This window comes from Ptychodera flava, chromosome 7 (genome assembly GCF_041260155.1).
Source record: "Ptychodera flava strain L36383 chromosome 7, AS_Pfla_20210202, whole genome shotgun sequence".
Lineage (NCBI taxonomy): Eukaryota > Metazoa > Hemichordata > Enteropneusta > Ptychoderidae > Ptychodera > Ptychodera flava.
The window spans coordinates 37,108,403-37,130,658 of record NC_091934.1 but is presented as its reverse complement, the minus strand read 5'-3'; the positions used below and the strand labels follow the sequence as shown (position 1 = coordinate 37,130,658).

General features: G+C 37.0%; 2 protein-coding genes across 2 annotated transcripts; both read right to left on the bottom strand.

Moving 5' to 3' along the window:
• Positions 1–2,338: 2,338 nt before the first annotated feature.
• Positions 2,339–5,374, bottom strand: LOC139137451 (ureidoglycolate dehydrogenase (NAD(+))-like). Its single transcript, XM_070705559.1, has 4 exons — positions 5,248–5,374; positions 3,929–4,080; positions 3,053–3,241; positions 2,339–2,602 (listed from the first exon to the last, which is right to left on the bottom strand). Exons 1-4 carry the CDS (start codon positions 5,265–5,267, stop codon positions 2,370–2,372), a joined length of 594 nt encoding a protein of 197 aa, XP_070561660.1. The 5' UTR covers positions 5,268–5,374; the 3' UTR covers positions 2,339–2,369.
• A 5,128-nt stretch (positions 5,375–10,502) lies between these two features.
• Positions 10,503–18,006, bottom strand: LOC139137449 (NACHT, LRR and PYD domains-containing protein 1 homolog). The gene is made up of 2 exons (XM_070705556.1): positions 17,011–18,006; positions 10,503–14,986 (listed from the first exon to the last, which is right to left on the bottom strand). The coding sequence occupies exons 1-2, from the start codon at positions 17,765–17,767 to the stop codon at positions 14,163–14,165; spliced, it is 1,581 nt and encodes a 526-aa protein (XP_070561657.1). The 5' UTR covers positions 17,768–18,006; the 3' UTR covers positions 10,503–14,162.
• Positions 18,007–22,256: the final 4,250 nt, after the last annotated feature.

Genomic DNA, 22,256 nt, shown 5'->3' with positions numbered 1-22,256 from the left:
TTTGCTGAGAAAATATGAATTATTTCAATTATAATACATCTGGTCTGATTCACCATGTGACAACATTATAGGTGCTGTATTTGATGGTTGTGTATTTGAGACTTTGAGAACATAAGTTTATTGCTTTCTTGTGTCTCTGAAGTTACATTTACAGCTTTCCGTAGAAACAAAAATAGGATTTGAATTCCAGACTTTGATAGCAAAGGAGCAAATCGATTTTTGCAACTGGTAATATCATGGCACTGCCAAAAGCACTTAGCCCTACTGGCAAAACTACATGTAAAATATTGTCAATAGCTCTGTGCTCCCATTGATGAGAATTCATTCACATATGGGTGATTAATAGTTCTAAGTGTGTATCATATGTTTCATACATATTTGCTGGTGCCATCAGTATTGCTACAAAATACAACTGATGAAAGAAAACCAAATAGTTTGTTATTTAATGGATGGCTACCAATCTAAAAATAACCTGGAACTTTTCAGAAAAAGTTCTAGGCATTCAGGAAGCAGGTTTCCAGCATAATTTGTGACAAAAAACTGTGAAATTGTTTTGAACAAAAGCTCCTTGTGATTGCTAAGCATGCATGTATACATCCGTACACAGCAAATGCATTGTATATCAGCAATATCTTGGACCGGGGGATGATGAAATAACCTTGCTCGATGGCGTCTGCTTTCAAAATAGGTTTTGCGAATGTAACTGGTTTTGGGAATTTTAGGCTGAGAGGACCATGCAGCAATCAGAAAAGACAAGTAAAGATTAAGATGACTGACCTTTCCATTGGCATCAACACCCCAGCCATTTGGAATGGCGGTTTCCTTTCTCTTACAAACTTCAACCTACAATATTGATGTGCATGTAAAAAGAATTTAAATATTATATAAACAATAAAGCAACATAGTCTTCAACTTTCGCTGAGTTGATTTCTTTGTGATTGACTGATATTACTGTTAGACACGATAGTTACACCTGACAGTGTTGGCAACTCCTCAATTTAGACGCTATGTCTAGTTCCCGTATTACCAACGGTTCAACGTAAACCACTGTAAATTGCAACTAAGCTACACAGTATATTGCCTAGATTACCTTTCCAAGAGCGACTCCTGACGTAGCCATGTCTAATACAAAACTATCGCCATCTTTTGCAGGTGCTGCACAAGATATTGGATTGGTACCAAAATACCCTGAAAAAAGAATTTGTTTTAGTTTATCACATCTCTCAGATGACCTACTTCTGCGGTGATTTCTGTTAGTTGTAATTTAATGATATCAAATGATGTATGCATATATTTCTCAAACATAAACTCTCACATCTTAAAAAATTGTATTGAGCTATTTGTAGTCAGAGGGGGAGGGGGTTGGGGAGGGGGAGGGGGGTTTTGGTTCTTCACTCCTAATAGGTCAATACATGCTTTTCAAAATGGTGAATTTGGGCCAAATGATTGGTGGTGAAATGGTTCAAAAACATGAATGTAAGGTGAAATTTTGAACTACAATTGTACGTGCCAAGTTAACAATCAAATCCTAGGCAATCACGGTACCTCACCTGATGCACACTTTGATTACTAGTACATGCTGAACAAGACTTTAAAGGTATACTGTCACCTGTTCCAATTTTGCCACAGTTACCATGGAAAGAGAAAATCTAACCAATCACAGATTTTAAGCGGGTGGCCGCTTTTTAAAAACAGCACCCTTTGGACATTTTGAATACAAAGAAACGCCCCTTTGACCATATATGGGCATATTTAGATTACAGGTGACTGTATACCTTTAAAGGGTCAGTAGCTCTAATTTTGATGTTGACTCCCCAAAGTGTGTAGATACACAGTGTTGAGTTTGTCAACTCAGCCTGTACAGCTGTATTCTACAATGTTATTGTTGCAAAGTAAATTCTAGTCCAGAATAGATCAATTCTGATTTAGACAATAACAGTGCACTTTACACATAATGAGGCTGTGTTGACAAGCTAAATGATTGGTGTTGAACATGCTTTGAGGAGTAAAACATGACAAAAAACAAAAGTAGTGAATAACTCATCAAAAGTTATATCTAATGGCTCTTTAATAGTCCTATATCAAGTCACATTCATCCAAGGAAACCAAAAGTAAGTTCTCAGATTAGATTGTACATTTACAATAGGGATGGGGTAGGGGGTTGGTGCCTGCTGCTAAAGATATTATTTTGAGTTTGAAAAAATTGAATCAATTTTTTTAAAAATTAAAGACAATTTCTAATTTACATGTTTTAAAGAAACAAATGGTACGAATAGTCTGATGACTATTAAAATGACTGAGTAACAAATTCTGAATGTTTGGGTCATTATGTTACATTTATGTTTTATGTGAGCCCATTACCTCTGACCTTATGACCTTTCACCCCCAAAATTTAGCTTCTTATGTTGGCAGTGAACTTTCAGCAAGGCTGGCCACTTTGTCTTCATTATTAGCACAAATATTACTGCAAACTGTTGAACAATTACCTTTTTACCCCTGGTTGGGACAACACTAGGTGATGCATTTGTAAATGACATTCCAAGAAATCCATTTTCCAGCGCCATGGTACTGTACCAGCCAGCGATGCTGTAGTGGTTGCTACCTAAGTTACACAACACGTGGGAGATCCTGAATTCTTGCAAAATGCCTCAAACATTTATTGAATGTGCAATTTGCTCTAACAAGATAGATGCATGGCCAGATCACACAGCAAAAATATTAAAATTTTGACATACACCTTTAATGAATCATACTGACAGCTTTTTAACAAAAAATTGAATATTTCAACAGAGAAAATCAGTTGCGATGACAACCTTGAAGGACCTCTGCAGGAAATAGAAAAAGCAACCATTCAAAAATACTACAAATTCTTTTTCTGTGGAGAAACTTTTTTCCATTTATCAAAAGTTTCAGCCAATCAGATTTTACGATTCTAATTTCTTTCAAAAAACCAAAAGGCAAAAAATGTTAAAAAAAATTGATGGGAACACATTCACCTCAAAATCCTTTTTTTGTTACACGTGACAAAAAACCAGTGCTTTTCAAAACTCACCATTGGCCACAACCCATCCTATACCAGCTTCCTTTGCCTTCTCAATTGCCAGTTGCATACAAAACTTTCCCACCACTGGCCCCAGTATGTTGTTCCCATCCACATACCCTGTTGCCACGGTTTCTTTCACTATGACTGGTTCCTTATCACTCACTGTTGTCCCTTTTTGTAAGCAATCAGTATACATATCTGAAAAGTGCCAACAGAAAGATAGCGTCCATGACACTGTCCTCTTTCTTTATCAGAATTTACATACACATAAAAAATTAGAAACACATTGAATGGGGTGACAGCACATACTTTATGCCAGCTTATTCATCAACTGTTCACATCTCGTAAAGAAATACTCAGGTGATTGGGTGGGAGTTCAAAGGTCATAAGATATCATCTTCTCTGCCTTCAAAAAAGCAAGCGGCCTGAAATAAAATGTCCTATGGAGATGGTCCATTCTGTTGAATACAAGTCTGTATTTATTATAGATAATGTGACAGGTGAAAGTGACCCCTATGTTCATGGATGAGATTGGATCCTTTACTGACTCAACTATTGTGGCTACCAAAAGACTGGACCCCATCATTTTGAGTCAATCTATAAATAACATATGCACATAATTAATAACTCCCGCTAGGAATGCTTGGATCAAATGGCCTGAGGAACCGCCTCACTAAATTTAAAGTGCATGTGCCATGGAGGTAGGAAGAGAACTTTTAATCCATGGCATTGACTAAGATGCTCATAAGCAATAAATGGATGTCAGTGATCTCACAATAGTACAGCCTGACAACACTGAGAGACTTACACTTTTGCTGAAACTTTCTTGAATGGAACTTTCAACCATTCTCTTTCATAATTTCATATCAAGAATAAATATCTTACCAAGTCTGTTCATTCCGTGACTGAAGTGTCCCCTGTGATCTGCTGTCACCAAAGCTTCTGCCAATGTTGCTGCATGCACTGGTTTGGTACCAAGTGACACCATACATCTTTCTATAAATGATCTGGCTTCATTCAGCTCAACCAGCTTATAACTTGAAATAGACCAAAAGCATTTCAATGTTATTTGTATCAGAGATGTAGGAATGATTATATGCTAGCATGTGTATATATATATATATAAACATGAGAAACATTCAACATATGCATATCTATATATGTATACATATATATACATATATATATATATATATATATATATATATATATGTACTCTCTGTGCCCAAGTTCAGAGGTTGCCATAAAGCCATTATGGTGATAACCGGAGGGCACATTGTATACATTTTGTATATATTTATTTATATATATATATATATATATATATATATATATATACATAAACATGAGAAACATTTAACATACGCATATCTAAGCTGTTGCCGTAAAGAGGCGCGTGGTTTACAACGATGGCGTGTTTGCCAACCATGGTAAATCGTGAATATGCCACAGTTCTTTTCATGATTCAACCAATCAGATCGCTGCATATGTGCCAATATACTGGTATGATATATATATATATATATATATATATATATATATATATATATATATATATATATATATATATATATATATATATATATATATATATATATATATATATATATATATAAAACCTTAAAACCACAAGCAACACTGTGTCAAACAATGGAGGTAGATTTTGAAAGCCAGAGGTCAAGCACTAAATACACATAGACCATACGCTGTGGAGGGACTTATTTCCACCTTGCTTGAACATGCGTATTATCAAAGAGACACGGACACTTCATTTGCACATGTGCCTGATATGTCATCCACCTATTTTGCTTCTTGACTTGTGTATAGACCCACAAGTCAACAGCAACATAAGTCAAATATACTTGTCTACAGTCGCAACAACGGCAATAAAGGTGAATATGATGCGACCGTGGTGCACAGTCGCTCGTTGCAAGAGTGTCCGGCTTTGGCTACGCCGCGCGAGGCGGCGTTAACTGTGCCAAAGCCGGACACTCGCCATATTCGTAGGGCTGACCTACCGGTATACGTGTGCGGTGGACTGAGCCCAACAGTCCACCACAAATGGCACAAGCGACCTGCCTAAGTGACTGTGGACCGAGAGGATCGCAGCGAAAATGTGAGGTCAAAATGGCATCGACAAACGTACATTTGATCGTCGCTTCGCGAAACGACGATCGAAGCGCCTGTAAGCTTAGTCACCAAACCTGTTAGAATCGGATGCCATAACAGCAGTTTCTGCTCCGCGTCGAACCCGCTCAGGTGCAGTATACACTTAGGACTGAATAAACCTTACACCCAGGCAGGCACCAGCCGGTGAAACAGACACAGCTGGTGATTACGCAATTCAAGCAAGCATGCAAATATGAATGAAACAGCGCCCCTTCTGCATGTTCTGTCCTCATATAACTTATCCGATACATGCATGATTAATTATGCTTGGGGCAATCCACAGGTCACGACCCTGTTCAAGGTCAAACCATAGACCCTCGAGAAAAACTCGAGGCGACCCAAGTATTACTGAGTTTTTCACACTGTTTTCTCTATCATTTTCTCTTCTTTCTTCATGCTCTGAATGATCGGAATAAATAAAATAAATGGTTTATATAACCTAACCTAACCTAACCTAACCTGTGACTCTTTATTTATTTTACACTCCATTACAAGGACGTATATCTCCCATACACACATGCTGTAATTAATTAGTCAACACAACTAATTATGCTAATCCGTGGACTTATCAGGGATTTTACAGGTTGGTCAACATCGCGAAAGATAGGAATGGTTACTAAAAACATCACTATCTTTCCGATGTTGACCAACCTCTGATAAGTCCACGGATTAGCATAATTAGTTGTGTTGACTAATTAATTACAGCATGTGTGTATGAGAGATATACGTCCTTGTAATGGAGTGTAAAATAAATAAAGAGTCACAGGTTAGGTTAGGTTAGGTTAGGTTATATAAACCATTTATTTTATTTATTCCGATCATTCAGAGCATGAAGAAAGAAGAGAAAATGATAGAGAAAACAGTGTGAAAAACTCAGTAATACTTGGGTCGCCTGTGGAAAAACTCGAGGGTATTGGTCAAACCTGCAAAACATACCGTCGCGTCGTGCGGCATATAGGCATTCAGTGCACGTGCATGTACAAAAGTCCAAGCTATAATAAGATGCATAAGTTGAGAAAATTATCATGATATTGGAACACGGACAATTACAGTGAAGGTTGGGGTTCGTAAACAGTAACTTTTGAAGCTTATTTCGTTGTTTTTAAATTTGTAACAGTATATGTAAAATATTATATTATTTAACAATAATTTCTTATTCTCCAAAATTATGTCAAAGGAACTTTTGATAAGTTTTAAAATATGTAAGTTCAGATCATATTTCTCATCTCCTCAATAAGGTAGAACGCGCCTCAAGGTCAGATATTTGGACTCTAAAATTGCTACAATTCTTTCCTGATCTAGGCTACTGCTTGTGGGGCTTATATTAAAGCTCTCGGAGAAAGAAAAATGTTCATCGTCTTAGTTTTTCGAAAATCCAAACTTTAATTTTTTCCCATAGAGTTAATACAGGTATGGCGGCCATTTTGAATTTCAAATATCGCAAAATGTTGAGTAATTTGTTTCTCTGGTTCGAAAATTGGCACGCCAACTCCCGATTTTTATTGTTGATATCGTAAGAGAATGGTTGAGAGTTTCACAGAAGAAAGTTTGAGCAGAAGTTAAAGTCTTTCACTTTCGAGGCGCATGCATACTTTGTATTTCAAATATTTTTAGATTATGAAAAATAGAAGACTTCTCTGAATCAAAAAAGTGTCTCATGCTTTTTAAGATTAATATCCCAATCTTATTTACATTTTTAACTCTGAAATCAACTAATCTGTATTATTACATTGTGCATATAAAACTTTACATAATCCTGAAAAAAAAATCGTACAAAACTCGCCATACAGGCAAATCTTACTATACACTGCACTGTAGCTGTCTCGTTTTCATGAAGTTTGCACAGGAAAGATCGAGGCGGATCGCACACAAGTGAGGTAAGCCAGCAAGCCAGCAAAGTTAATTGTGTCAAATAGATGATCCGTTATTTGTGGACCATTTTGCTCGTATCCGCGAACGGGAAATTCGTTATCATTAACAGCTGAGGCGCAGGCGGGGAAACTTATTTCTTCTTCCCAGCGGGCAACTCTGAAAATACCATAAGGTAGGATTTATAGTCCGTTGTGGTTCTATATTTGGCGATAGGCGCTTTGGTATGCACCTTCTTTTCTAAAGTAAACCACAGCGCCTATCGCCAAGTAGCGAACCACAAGCGACTTTGGAAGGGGTGTCGGCTTGAGTGGTTGGGAGAGGGCCAGTTGGGAGTTTTCTAACATAGAGGAAAATTCGTGAACCGGCGGGGAATTTTTTTAAATCGTAAGGGGGAGGTTGCGAACGACTAATATTTCCCCCTCTTGATCAATTTCAAATTAGGTCAAAATATCTTTCGAGAAATACTTACGTACGCATAAAACCGCTGTCAACAAATCTCAGAATAAGCTAGCTGCCCTGCACAAACCATGTGTAGTCCTCTAAAACCTAAGCAGATTGCGTTAAAATATCAACATGGTCAAAATGCCAAGCGTTGACGCAGTCGCAACCTCCTTTCAACAAAAATCAAAATTGATAGAGTTTTAGATAGAAAATGTGCATTTATGTTTTTGTTTGTTTGTTTGTTTTGGAGAACACCATTACCAGGCGATAGGAACGATGAGTTTTGTCAGACAATCACATTGAACGTTTGACGTCGCCCAAGGGGAAGAAAAAATGTGACTCTTTTCAAACTCAAAAAATAATGCAAATATTATTAAACGTACAGCTGATGATTTAATTTACGTTTGTCATTGTTTATTGATGTATTTACCCGTCAACCAAATTTACTTACCGATCACCGAAACTGAACTATTTCTAAATCTCAAAAATGTGGGAAAATATATCATATACTGTACGCGTAATGGCACAATTAGTTTAACAAGCATTGTAAGGCAAGGCAAATCCATTTCGACATGGCGATGAATCAAGAAGGGCACCCTTCATAAGATAGGTTATTTACTGCATAACCATTAAAACATGTGTCCTTAGCAAACTTCTCTGTCTGAACATTTATACTCAACACTTCAGTTTCCTTAAGAGACAAAATATCAACACCTCCTTATCATTTAACCATTTGTAAACGATCTCAACCCCTGGATATCGAAAATATGCAATACACATCTCAAAACCTTAACTCTTGCTCAGACTTTCTTCTCTGAAAACGTTCATCATTGTCTTCCATAATTAGGATAACAACCAAAGGTCACTATGCAAAGCCATGTGCTAGAAGAAAAAAATGCTGTATTTTGACGAAAGCAAGACGGTGAAGTGAGTCCGAACAAGAAACAGGCCAGGAAAGGATTGTCAAAAATTAATATCAAAAAAGTGTGTCCCCGAAGCGCAGTCAACTCCGAGGGGACAAAGTCGCTCTTTTTGAGCTTTTGGCAGGAATTTTGTTCGATATGAAAAGTAGTTATCTTGTTTGACTTCTTGAAACATGCTGAAATATTTATCAACCAAGCAGCAAGAGAAGATTATACATTCAGTTAAAAGTAACATTTGAAGGTATGTACCAAAAACCAGGTTCAACAGGTTCAATTGTCGCCATGCAAGGCTGAACATACACTGTTACATAAAGATTGAATGTCATGAGAGATTGTTAAAAGTGGACAAATACCTTTTGATGTAATTATTTGGTGCATGTTATGGTTCATGAACTGTTTCACACGAATCGATGCAACCTGGGTTTGAAACAAATGTTAAGGACAATATAACAAGAGTTCGGCACCTCGGCTCTTTTCATAAACGCAGAGACACCACTTAATCATTCTTCTTAATCATGATTTCAGTGAGAAAAAGGGTATATTTGAAATTTTATCATTTTCTGCGCTTTCCCATAGGCATAATTTTCCATTATGTAAGGTCGAAAATTAATGTTTTGACATCATGTAAATAGGAAATTACATTGACTAAAGGCCACTCACTACGGTATTGTTGAATGTTTGTTTGAATTTCAATTAATGGGCAAGTAACTCTAACTTTTGATGATTTTTCACTATTTCGTTTTTAATACCAACGATAATATCTTCAGCCACTCCCAAAAGCATGTTGAGATACAGTCTTCAGCTTGCAAACTCAGCCTGCATATGTACAGACTGCATTATTTGTTGACAAGGGAATTCTGATCCGGACAAAATTCGTTTCTACGATTTGTCGCATAAAATATGTATCTACTATGTTTCAGGAGAATGTCTACTTTCTCTGATGAAAGAAGTGTTTTAAACTTGAACAAGACAGGAGGGTTGTAGTAATAGAAAAGGTATATATCGAGCTTTCAAATCGGAGTACGTAGGACAAACTAGCAAGAAATGGAATTCATCTCCAACATCCTTCAAGGTGCATAGGTCACAAAATCTATCTATTCGTGGAATTCTAATGACCTGTTTCTATTTTCAGACAGTGAGCAGAAATTCTAAATGTACACAATACTAAACACAGATTTCTCAATCAGATGCAAATATGGTTGGCTGCGATTAGATGAGCTCAGTTGGTTGGACTGTTGTGCTAATAATGTCCCGTACTTGGCATATGCTGTAAGAAAGAAATTCATGAGCTCTTCATAGAAAATGTCTCTGTCGTTCTTAGATAAAAAGATGTTGTGATACCTGTATTTACGAGCTTCGATACATCCGCCAATGTATGATCGCAGGTCATGAAAACAAAGACCCTTCTTACAAATTGCCACAGAGGGCGGGTTGACTGATATGTCTGTATTCTTCGAAGTCGATATTTTGCCATTTGCTAAAATTACCCGTTTTGGGTTTTTGAAGTGCATGGCTGCAAATCATTTATTCTCAACCTGCAGGAAGTGGAGATGAATGCACCAAAAGTGGAACGATCGGGGAAATACAGTCAGCAAGGGCTTTCCAATAACTCTTCAGCGGTGATGGTTATTTTCATTGAGTGACCACCAATTTCACTGATGAGCTCCACGTTTAAACTTCAGTCCAAAGTGGACAGTGTATAATTTTGTGGTCAACAGTTAACAGTGTACGTGGATGTGTATGAACTTTGTCTTGGAGCTGACGCATGACTATATATACCAGTATGTTGAAAGCTGATCAATTTGATGCTTAATGACGTAATTTATCCAAACAAGAGAATCTTTCACAAGCAAATCTAGATACCTGTAAAAGTTTGGCATTGTCAGTTTACACTTTACGGACTTGGATGCATCCACAAGACAGTAGAGGGGGAAGCTACTGTTTGTGATACATCTAATCCTACTTGGTTTTTGACATTGGATCATTAAATTTTGCCATCTATGTGATAAATAGAGCTAGGACGATAAGATGTTATTTCATAACAATATAAACAGTGATACTGATCACACATAAATTTATTTCAACAAACTTTAAGTCTACAAATTTAAAGTTGACAAATGAATGCAATTCCGAAGTAGAATGAGGAAAGTTGTAAGCATCATCATATCTGTACAGGAATCAAGAAAAATGTAACCAGTATTAAAAACAGCATCCCATTCACTTACATATATCCAGAAAATGTAGTTGAATTTCTTGAACTACAATATGCCGTGTATATGGACAAAACATATCAATGGAATTTGTATCGAATAAAACGATTAATTACATCAATTCCATGTGAGCAAAAATGAAATACTTTATACAAACATTTCTAGAATATAGTCGACTCTTTATAGTATAGGCATGTTTGATGCCAGAATTATAAAATCTTATTGGTTCTCACACTGAAACAAATGACTATGTCCTTTCGCAAGTCTTATCGTTTCTTGTGTTTGAAGAGGCAAAGTTAAAGTGTTTTCTTCTACTACTTGCCTTTTGTATTTAAAAGTTATTAAAAATTTACATGGTGACCCAAAGGAAAGAAAAATGTACATCAATACAGAAAATAAGACGGTGCACAGTACATAGGAATTTTAAATGGTTCTAGGACAGTCACTGCCAAACTGTACCAACCAGACACTTAAACCAACTCTGTCCTTAAATCTAGCATTATCTGGTGGGTGAGCAATGTTCTGTCGGTAAATTTCCAGGAGTAACTATATTGAAAATATCTGGTATATAGCTACAGTATAAAACAAAATAAGATGGTATACATCTACAAGAAAGGTCACATATTTTTAGTTGAAGTACAAATCTGAAATCCATTCAAGCAGTCACTGACAAGTTTAATAACAACATCAGTTTACAACGGATTCATTATTTTGAAGTAATTATCATGCAAATACCAAGTTTCGCTATCCATGTACATTACTAGAGAAAAAAGTTGAAATTAACTACAATATCAGGCATTCAAATAGAAATAAACCTACACAACTGATAGTTATAATACATTCAATGGAAAATACCATAGCAATAAAATCTTGATCACACAAAGAACTCTATTATCTCTGGGCTTTGAAATATGATATAAAATTAGTCTTCAAAACAGTATCCCTGGATGTACAGACACAGACATTCAATTGTAAATGGTAATGTATCTGGCTATACATTTAACTACACACTACCAAATCAGATTCTTGGTGTTACAACATGCTTAAGTGAATCCGCCAAAAAAGTATTCAATTTACACGGACTGAAAACAGAAAAATGTCTGATGTTACAGCTATTTTTTTCTTTCAGATATACCAGACTACTGCCATACAAACGAATCTGAATTAAAATGTGATAAAAGTTACTCTACTCTGTTAATATAATAACATCAATGCAAAAACAAACAAAGCCTTTAAATGTACAATATAAACTCACTTGGCAGATGGACCGAAAAGACTGAATAAACACTTAATATTATTATGCACAATGTTTCATCAGACATGACATGAAGATGACACTATCTAAAGGGGGAAGTTCATTAACATACGTATTACTTACGGATCCTTACGTGATTTGACATGACTAAGTACAACTTAAGCTTTACAGCCAGACTTTTGCACTTCTGCTTTCACTGTCCAAACGATTGGAAAAGCTCTACACATCAACTCTATGTGTTCTCTACCTTGAAAGAGTCTGGCAGGCAGCCGTTACCTTTAAATATTGCTGCTGATTTTGAACTAACGGTGCAGCCGTTAAACTTATCACTTGTGTCACTGCGAACCAAACCAGCGTTACTTAATGCCTGAACATCACCGTCACTTAAAACGCATTTGGACAAAGTCAAGTCCAGAGGTGTTTGTCTCTCTTTAACAGCATCTGTTATGCCAAGGATCATAGGATTACCAATGCTGTGTTGTGTTCTGGTATAGACATTGGTAGTATTGGGTTTATTGCAAACAGAGCTAAGAAATATTCCTTCACATGACGTGTGTGGAATTCTCGCCTTTTCTACAGACGATTCTGATTTACAGGAAGACTGTGTCAAATCTATTTTGACCAAGGTTTCTTTGCGAGATAGCTCATTCCACAGCTTTCTCCATTGTTCTGCATCTTCTGCAGTGATTACAAAGTGAGAGTTATCTAGTTTGCATTCTTTGACAAACATTCTTGCGACAGACTTAAAATGAATAAGGTAAAAATGTACATGAAGAAAATCTAAACTAATATCGCTCTTTGATTTAAGTATCTCAAGCATTGAATGCTCAACATCATATATATATTTAAATTTATGGTATCTCTTGCTTATCCTTTCATTAAGGCATTGTAGGGATTTCATATTCAAATTGACCCAATCAAAGTCGATAAGTACTTCTTGGACACGTACAGTCACATATATATTATTGGGCGATACAAATGTGAATTCTTCAAATTCCCACTGAGCTCTTTCGTCTGAATTTAAATATTCACAAATTTCTTCCATATTTGAACAGTCATACATCATTAGCTTGACATGACATGGATTCACAACTCCAACCTCTTTAAGGGACTCAATAATCTTAGTTAATATCATAAAACTTCGTATATCACGAACACAGATTAAATATTTACTTACAAGTAAATCATCAACTCCCAATGATTGACTTTGATCAAGAAATGATAGCATGAATTTTCCACTGTCATCTGTATTCTTTCCCTTGATCCCGACATAGAAAGTCCTAAACTTATAATCTTTGAAGTGGTTGATAATCAGTTTGAATTGTTGTATCAGACTGTCATATCCAGCAAACCATTGATGGTGTTTGCCGGATGATACAGTATGCTGTTGATAACCATCTGCAGTGACATACATGTATATAACTATTCAATTTTGCCTTGCTTTGCATATAGAATTGTTAGGGTACGGAGAATTTCTTTGTATAGGGGTATATTACTGACATGAATATGCGTCATTTTATACTGTCATATGTCAAGGATACATCAGCACATAGTTGTGCGGTTCTCAGTCTACAACTAGAATGTGATAAAACACGACATAAGCTTGAGCTAATTCTGTCGATGTTGACGACATATGTGTGTAAACTAATGATATGTGGTCCGGTATTTCCTTTGCACATGCTGATATTATCTGGGAAGTACAGTCGCTACCTTCTAAAATCAGCAAAATATCTTCAAAACCCAGCTCAAATTTAATTTCGCGCATTACACAAAACAAATCCTCGACCCTGTCCTTCATTAAGTTCACAACAAACAAAAAATATGTTTGCAAATGGTGCAGACCGCCTGTCTGTCTAGATTTGCAAATTTGTTCCAAGTGTTTCTTAAATTCAATCTTGTCAGTGGCATACCGGCTGACAATATATCTTGCAGCTAAAAACTCCTGAAATGTTGCATGATAAAAAACATACACTGGAGTCGATGATACTCTACGATACATCTGAAATTTCGTGAGAAGTCCAAGTCCAAGAATATTTTGAAGTTTACTGACTTCCTTGCTAAATTCATGCAAGTTAATCGATTTATTCAAATAGTTGCATGAAAGCTTACCGAGAGTAAGTAACTGCTGCTGTATTTCATTTTCAAAATCGACATCTCCACTTTTACCTATTTTTTTCATGTATAATTTTACAAAGCAATCGAGAATTTCTTCATACAGTTTATTCTTTTCATGTGGCAATTTTCCATTTTTAATTTTCCATTTTTAACCAATTTTTACACACAAGGAGAGCATTTAGAGGTGTTTGCATCAAAAACAGTAAATCAACAGAACTTGGCCGAATCTGATTGAACTGATGCAAAAAGCTGTCCGCATATAGTGTTTGTCCTATAGACTGGAATTGTAACCTCACAAATTCCTCCAGGGACTTTACTTTAAATGGCCTGATCAACAGCAGTGTATCATACTGATCTTCAGGCACCTTTTCTCTGATAATTCGTGATGTAAAGATCATTTTACAATTCCTAAGAATCATACCAAGCAGCATCGTCTGTACATCAACAGGTAGATGATCCCTGTGTACTTCATCAAGGCCATCCAAAATGAACAGTACCTCTGATTGATGGCTCTTGATGAAGTCCCACAAATCCTCTCTGTTGATGGGGCTATCTTCAGGTAACAGTGACTCAAAGAAAGCATCTTTGAGGGAAATTTGTCTGCCCTGAAGATGCCTCAACGCCAGAAAAAATACAAGCTTAAATTGATCAAAGATTTTCTTTTGAGCCCAGTCTAAAGCTAATTTCTTACACAATGTAGACTTGCCATGCCCTGCGTCGGCTTCTATTAGTATTCTCTTCGGATTCTCACAGTCTTCTCTGCTTGAGAACAGGTTCTGGTTCTGTATGCTGATACCTTCCTTCTTTGTTTCCAATCCCAGATCTACATATACTTGATCAAGCTTTACCTTGTCTGCCCCGTCCCACCAAGGCAACTGTGTGATATTTGACAAGTACTCCTTGTAGTATTGGCGTAACTCTTCTCCACATTTGTTAGCAGCGTCCAGGCACTGATCATCTGTAAAATACCACAAAATGAGTGTAGGGGTCTGTGCACACGTTAACAAGGTAGTACGCGCCGCGGGGACAGATAGTCGGACCCTCAAATATTTACAATTGTTATCTGATCTATCACGTTGGGGCTCATTTAAAGCTCTTGGAGAAAAAAAAACTTTCATCATCTTAGTTTTCGAAAATCAAAAATTTAATTTTTCCCGCATAGAGTTAACACAGGAATGGTGGCGATTTTAAATTTCAGATATCGCGAAACGTTAGGTAATTTCTTTCGCTAGTTCTAAATTTGCTCGGTGACCCCAATTTTTATTGTTGATTTGGTAAGAGAATGGTAGTTTCATTCAGGAAAGATTGAGCAAAAGTTTAAGTCTTTCATTTCGAGGCGCGTACTACCTAAATCTTTGTATAATTCACTGCAGTACAAAGGGGAGGTAGGGAGTTCAAAAATAGGCAGCAACCTTGTCGTTTCACATTCAAAAAGTTAATTTCATAATTGGTGAATGACATAACATCTTTGTGTTTTGCATGCAATATTTTGACAGTCAAATCTGGCTGTAATGCAGCTTTTTTGTTCGATTTTTTTTGCACAGCAATTTGTCTGAATTTTGCGAATCAGATTTCTTTTTCAAAGTTTATACATATTAACCAACACGCATACTCGTTCACCTTTTGACACATCCACCTGTCCAACATGATGACATTGTTCTAGCTATTCTGTTTCTGAAAGCCGAAAACCCATCTGTTTGCACAATAGCCGTATTTTGATGTAGGACACATTTACCCTGCACAGTTTGAAATTCCATGTAAAATTAAATTTGTTTGTCCCTACAAAAATACTGTGATCACTGATAAAGTTATCATCTGCCCGTATCTTCCCTTTTAAAAATTTGTAAAGTTAAATTGTCACTTATTTATGACATATTTGCTTTTCATGGACTTTGATCACAAACATTGATTTGTTTAGTGTTCTGCAAAATTAATCTGTCGCTGTGAGGTAAACATTTGACCTAAGTTTCATGCAATGAAAAACGTGCAGTCAAAACCTCATAATATAGAAATAAAGGGCGACGTCCTGACATAACTGGTTCTTATTCCCTTTCCAAAGAAATTCCCTCTAATTCATTTACACTGTCAAGGTCACTGTGTTCTGTAACTATTTCTTTTTCTGTAATGTATGAAAAATTCCAGTATATAGGCTCGAGGCCTGTAGAGCAAGTTGCATTAACTATTATTATATAAATGGCGACACGTACGCCCTGACCATTTAGGTAAATTTATTTATGTGCAAGGGCGAGAGGAAATCAAAAACTAACGGGCAACACTTTCCGAGCCCGTTTGTTTTCTCTCGCCCACGCCCCTAAATAAACATTAATGGTCACGGGGAGTCTGTTATCCCCATATATTATCAACGAATCCAAGGAAATCGTCAAAATTTACGAAATTTTTCCCACGCAAAAGACAACTGGGCCCAAGAATTTGTATTACACACTGAACAGTGACGTGCTGCGCTGTATGAGCGCTCATTGTAAAAATAGTAAACGCGACGCACTGTCATGCGAAATGTGAAAACGTTTGCAAAACTGGATACTTTTGGGGAAAAGTGTATTTTTATGTCTCCATTTTCTTTTATATTTGATTATCATCTTTTTACAAACCACAATTTACGTTACTATGTTTACGATACTGTAGGTTATTAATATTATTATTCATTTTAATGGGCATGTAAACAAACCATTACTGTGTATTTTTGTTGGTCACATGATTCAGCTGGACCAATTAAAATGCGACGGACAGGGCATGGTAATATTATAATTCTTCAACTTATTTACTTTCATGTGATAGAGGAATTTCGCTCATATATTTTAAAGGTCATGAATATTTATGTGAACTTTTCAAATCACTCACGGTACACACTGACAACAAAAATGGGCCACCTACTATTTTAATTGATGGTTATTCACCTCGAATAGTTGCACTTTGTTTTCATAGTTGATGTTACTTTGCCATGGACAATGAAATGTTACTCACCTCGCTTCTGATGCGCACTATCTGCGTCACTTGCAAGAGACATTCCACTCTGCATTAGCTTTTGCAGTATGAGGCGAAAGTCCTCATCATTCTCTAGAGCCTTGTCTTGCTTTTCGTCTATTCGGTCTAGCCGGTCTTTCAGTTCATCGTCCAACTCCTTCCATTGCTTCAATGTCTGTTGATGTCTCTCTGTCTCTGACGGATCCATACTTACTAATTTCAATTCATCAATGTCATTTTGCTTGGCACCGAGGCGTACGAGGACAACGCTGATGTCAAACCACAATCGTTCAAACTCACTGTCTTTAATCGTTGTACCTGGCATGTGTTGGAGTTTGTTGCGAAACTCCCTCATTCTCACGAGGTCTGCCTCAACGCTGACATCTGACGAATAAGGTGGTCGTGTCCACACATGATCGTTTGGACTCTTCAGGCCACAGATATTCCTCAACAGTATCATAAGCAGTGTTATATCAAATTGTTCGGAATTAGCAGCGGCAGGCGGTGTCGGGTACATTAGTCGCCACTGTGTATCATTTATTATCTTCGGAGGGCCACCCTTTTGTGAACGCGACGTTCGCAAAGTTTGCAGACGTTGTTCGTTCGTTTGTAGTAACCCCGCAGTTGAATTGGATAGCATTTTACAACATCTATCAAATACACTTCTGATTTGGTTCGTTCCAATACCGATGAGCAGGTGACAGATCTTGTTATAGTTTTTCTCCTCGGACGTGATGCACAATCCGCCTGTGGCCATTTTGGATTTCGTCAGACGCCGTTGTAAGCGATTTCTAGCTCGATAACGACGCTACAGCCAGGTTCTCTGCGATTGAACGGTCGTAGATCGTGGGAGTACTCCCCAAAAAAAACAAAACCTACCAGCACATTGGCAAAGTCTTCAGTTTTCTGAATAATGTGCAGGGTTGCGTCTAACCACACAACATTTTCCGACAGGTGTGCATGTCTATGTGGCCTTCAAATATACGGTTAAATTTTAATAGCCCTCTTGTCAAAATGTCTGTACGACTCCTTAGGTTAGCTTTAATATTAATGAGGTATTCCGTCATGTCCCGCAAAATGTGAATACGAATGCCTAATATTTGTGGTACTCTTTCCTGATCTCGTTGGCTAAGCAATGCCAATAAAATTAGAGAAAAGCTCGGTTACAAATAGAACTAACAGCAATAATATGAACACTTAAGCAATGATCAGAATGATGAACCCCTCAAGGGACATAATGGACGAATGCAAACTTTGCACTCCACAATATATTCGGCTTCGCCTCGTACAATATGTCGTGCAAAGGTTGCTCGAGTCCGTTATGGGCCTGGAGGAGGTACATTCTGCCATGATTATGTAATTCGAGCGATGCAGGTGAATTTGTAGATGTAGAAACATTTTGGCCACAGTACTCGATTTCGGGTACATAATCAGAAATAAAGCGGGTGATGACGTCAGAAAAGTCACTGGTGTTGACAAAGCTATAAGATATACCGGTATTGGGGGTGTTGACCAACAATGTGACATATAACTCTATCGCTTGTTTTTTTTATTAAGCAAATAACATGTGACGCCTGCGTATGAATAGGGGACCAAGAAGCACAACGTTGATTTATGTATTACAGTGATCGTGATCACATGCACAAGTCATGTTTGTCGTCTCTGAAAAGAAAATACTGGGATTTACACTTTGGTTGTTTTACGTCAGGACAACCTGCGTCTAAGTCATTATTTTGGCGCGTTGATCTTCATGGTCGTCAATGTAAACCAATGTAAATGACGACCGGTAATTCTCCCGTGATCAAAATTTGTCTGATGTGAAAAATGCGTATAAATCTGTCATTATTTTTAGAATTTGACAAAATGCATCGAATTTCGATTCACTGTAATAGTTTTTTCGTCAATATTGGGGTTTGTATCCGTATAGGCCCCACCGCGGCGTGAACCTTAGACGCACAGAATACTTTCATGCGTGGACATGCAGTTTCCACTGCGGCAAATACAAGGGGGTGGGGTAGGGTGGGTCAAGTGCTGCGTCCGGGCCGCACGCTGAGCCTCAAAAAGTCGTGTAGGAAATCATGTTCATAGACTACGACATAAACAACATTAATCCGAACGACGAAAACGCAAAAGTGCAACGCTTGTACATTGTAAGGGATTACGTAAATAATTTTCAGAAACTACGAACTCGAAACTGTTCTTATTGCCCTTAAGCTTATACCGTATACGGTTGTTCCCTGAGCATACATGTAACTGCATGTGAATATACGCAGTGGAGTCTCGATCGCGCTTGGGTCAGGGTCTTCACCAGTATTGTAATCACAGCGAAGCCAGGATGAACAAACAAACAAAAACAAACAAAACAAAAATCAACCAAACAAACAGATAAATTATTAAATAATGACGAAAAAACAAAACAAACAAACTGCCAACGAATAAACAAAAACTGGATATGTGAGCCCAACTCATGGTCTTTGAAACTTGTATGGATTTTTACTCATCAGCGATGAGACGGTCATTTTATTTGCGACTGTGTCATGGTATGGCGGCCATGAAGTCAAATTCTATGTAGGAGTACAGTGGGGCAGTGACACTGATGTCGTATTTTGAATATGTTGCATGTGTTGTACGGTCAATTATTTCAATTCATTTCAATTTAGTGTTTTCCTTGTATTAATTAATTAATTAAACTATTTATTTATTTGGTTATTTGTTTGAGTTTGTTTATTTGTTATTTACTTATTATTTATTACTTGTGTGTTTGTTTGATTGGTTAGTTGTTTATTTTTGTCGTAGTTTGCTTGTTATTTTGTCTTTTGGGTTTAGTTGATTTGTTTTTTGGTGATTTTTGGGTTTGTTTTTGTTTTTATTTGTTTATCTTGATTTCTTTGTGTCACAAACAGTCAGACACGGCGTTTCACAGCGTTCACGACGTTTAGATTTAGTCGACTTTTAGCCTTTTGTTCTCTAAAAACATCGTTTTTTGTCTGAGTATAATAAATAAATAAATAAATAACAATAAAACAATAATAAAAATAAATAAAATAACTTCGCAGAATGTACGAGTGATTTGAGTATGGCGTTTGTTCCATTCACGAAATAAGCAATATTAGAAATGATTGACAACTTGCTTACAGCGTATTGATACTATTCCAGAAGTAGTTTGAAAGTTTAAAACGGAATCGGTACAATTTTTGGTTTATGCATGTGTTAAGTGTACTATTCACTATATTTTTCTTCGTTCAGCTAGGAAAATACTCGTGACGTAATAATGGCGTCACCACTCGTCTTCAACTCTTGATGACACGGTGGTAATATCACTCATATTTCATCGAACGAAGAAGAATCGAACGAAGAAAAATATTACGGAATAATATCGAATTATTATATCAATTATAAGACCCATTTATTTTTTTACTTAAATTAGGCAGTATTTGCATGACACCAGTAGATTTATTTCTTCCTTTGTCTTCTGCTACTCCTAAAGCATGTTGAGATCACAGCATGCTGCATAGCTTAACCTGTACATGTACGGACGACTGCATTGTTATTGTTGACGACTGTTACTGTTGAGGAGCAGAACAAGAACTTTCAATTCACATATAAAAATAATAGAAAAATCATCAAAAGTTAGAATTACATGTAAATTTTCTTTGACGAGCAGAACGTAGCCGTACTTTGCTTTAACTCTCACTTAGCAGGCTTGGAAGAGTATGATGACTGACCATCGCTCCAAAAAAAGGTGCCCTGGCTGGAGAGAGGGGTTCAGTTTTAGGGAGAACATGGATTAAATCAATTGCCGGTCAGCTCAGTTGGTTGGAGCGTCGTGCTAATAATGTCCCGTACTTGGCACATGCTGTGAGAAAGAAATTCACGAACTCTATAGAAAATGTCTATGTAATTTGTTATTATTAGATATAATGATATTGTGAGAATTGTATTTACTTTTTACGACTTTTCAATACACCAAGGCGTGATCAGAGACTATGTAAACAAATAACCTTCTTATAATTGGCCGTAGGTGGCGGTGTTCCAGCTGTACCTGTTCTTCAATGCCAAAAGCAAACAATGATGACAATCACCGGTTTTCCGTTTCAAGAGTGATGGACACAGGACTAAATTTCGTTCGCACGTATCTATAGGTAGCATGTGTCCCTGTGATTGAAATGAGTATCTTCACCAACGTAAAATTGACCCGGCCAGGACGATTGGTCAATTCATATGGACCATGGAATCTAAAGTAGGCTAAGCTAAGAGTTTATGTTTGTGCCATTGCTTCAAATGCCAGTCTTTACTTCTTATTCGGATCCTGTCTTTCCCTTCCTTTTGTCAACTTTGTATTCATTATATAATGTCTTAAGTGCAAAACAGCAGGAATCGAGTGTTTGTGTCCCTGATCAGGTATCATGATCAGATAATTCACATCAGGGCCAGTGTGAATGAGACAGTCGTGTGAGATACAACTAGCCTAGCACAGCACTTGATCATTGGGAACTTTTCATAATAAATTTGTGACACGACACTGAATCGTTGTAAAATGCAAACTCTGTACTTTATTCTATTCATGAAAATGATAAAATCTTGACATATATTTGCACTATTCAAAGTCGACATTTTGCCCCTAATTGTTTAGGTATTTTGAACTGGCTGCAAATCATTTATTTTCAAGCTACAGCAAGTTGAGATTGATGCACCAAAAGTGGAACGATCAAGGAGACACGGTCACAAAGGGTGTTAGAACTACTCATTAGCGGTGATGCTTATTTTCCTTTAGTCGCCACAAAAATCATTGATGAGCTCCACGTCTTGTGCATAGCTCGTTGCATTAAAAGTAAGTCCACAGTGGACAGTCTACATTTACGGTGTGCACTGGTCAGCTGTGGACAGTGAACGTGCATGAACTTTGTTTTGTCCTGGAGCTGATTGCATGACTCTATATACCAGTATATTAAAAACTGATCAATATGATGCTCGGTGACATATTTGATTCAAACTGGAGAATCGTTCACATGCAAATTTAAATACCTGTGAAGTTGGCATTGTCAGCTTACGCTTTGCAGATATAGATGCATCCATAGACAGTAGAGGGGGAAGCTACTGTCTATGATACATGTAATCTTCCTATGCCTGTGACATAAACTCCTTATAATGAAGTTTTTTGCCGTCTATATGAAAATAGAGCTAGAATAATAAGAGGTGGTGTCATAACAGCACAAAAAGTGATACTGATCGTACGTAAATTTATT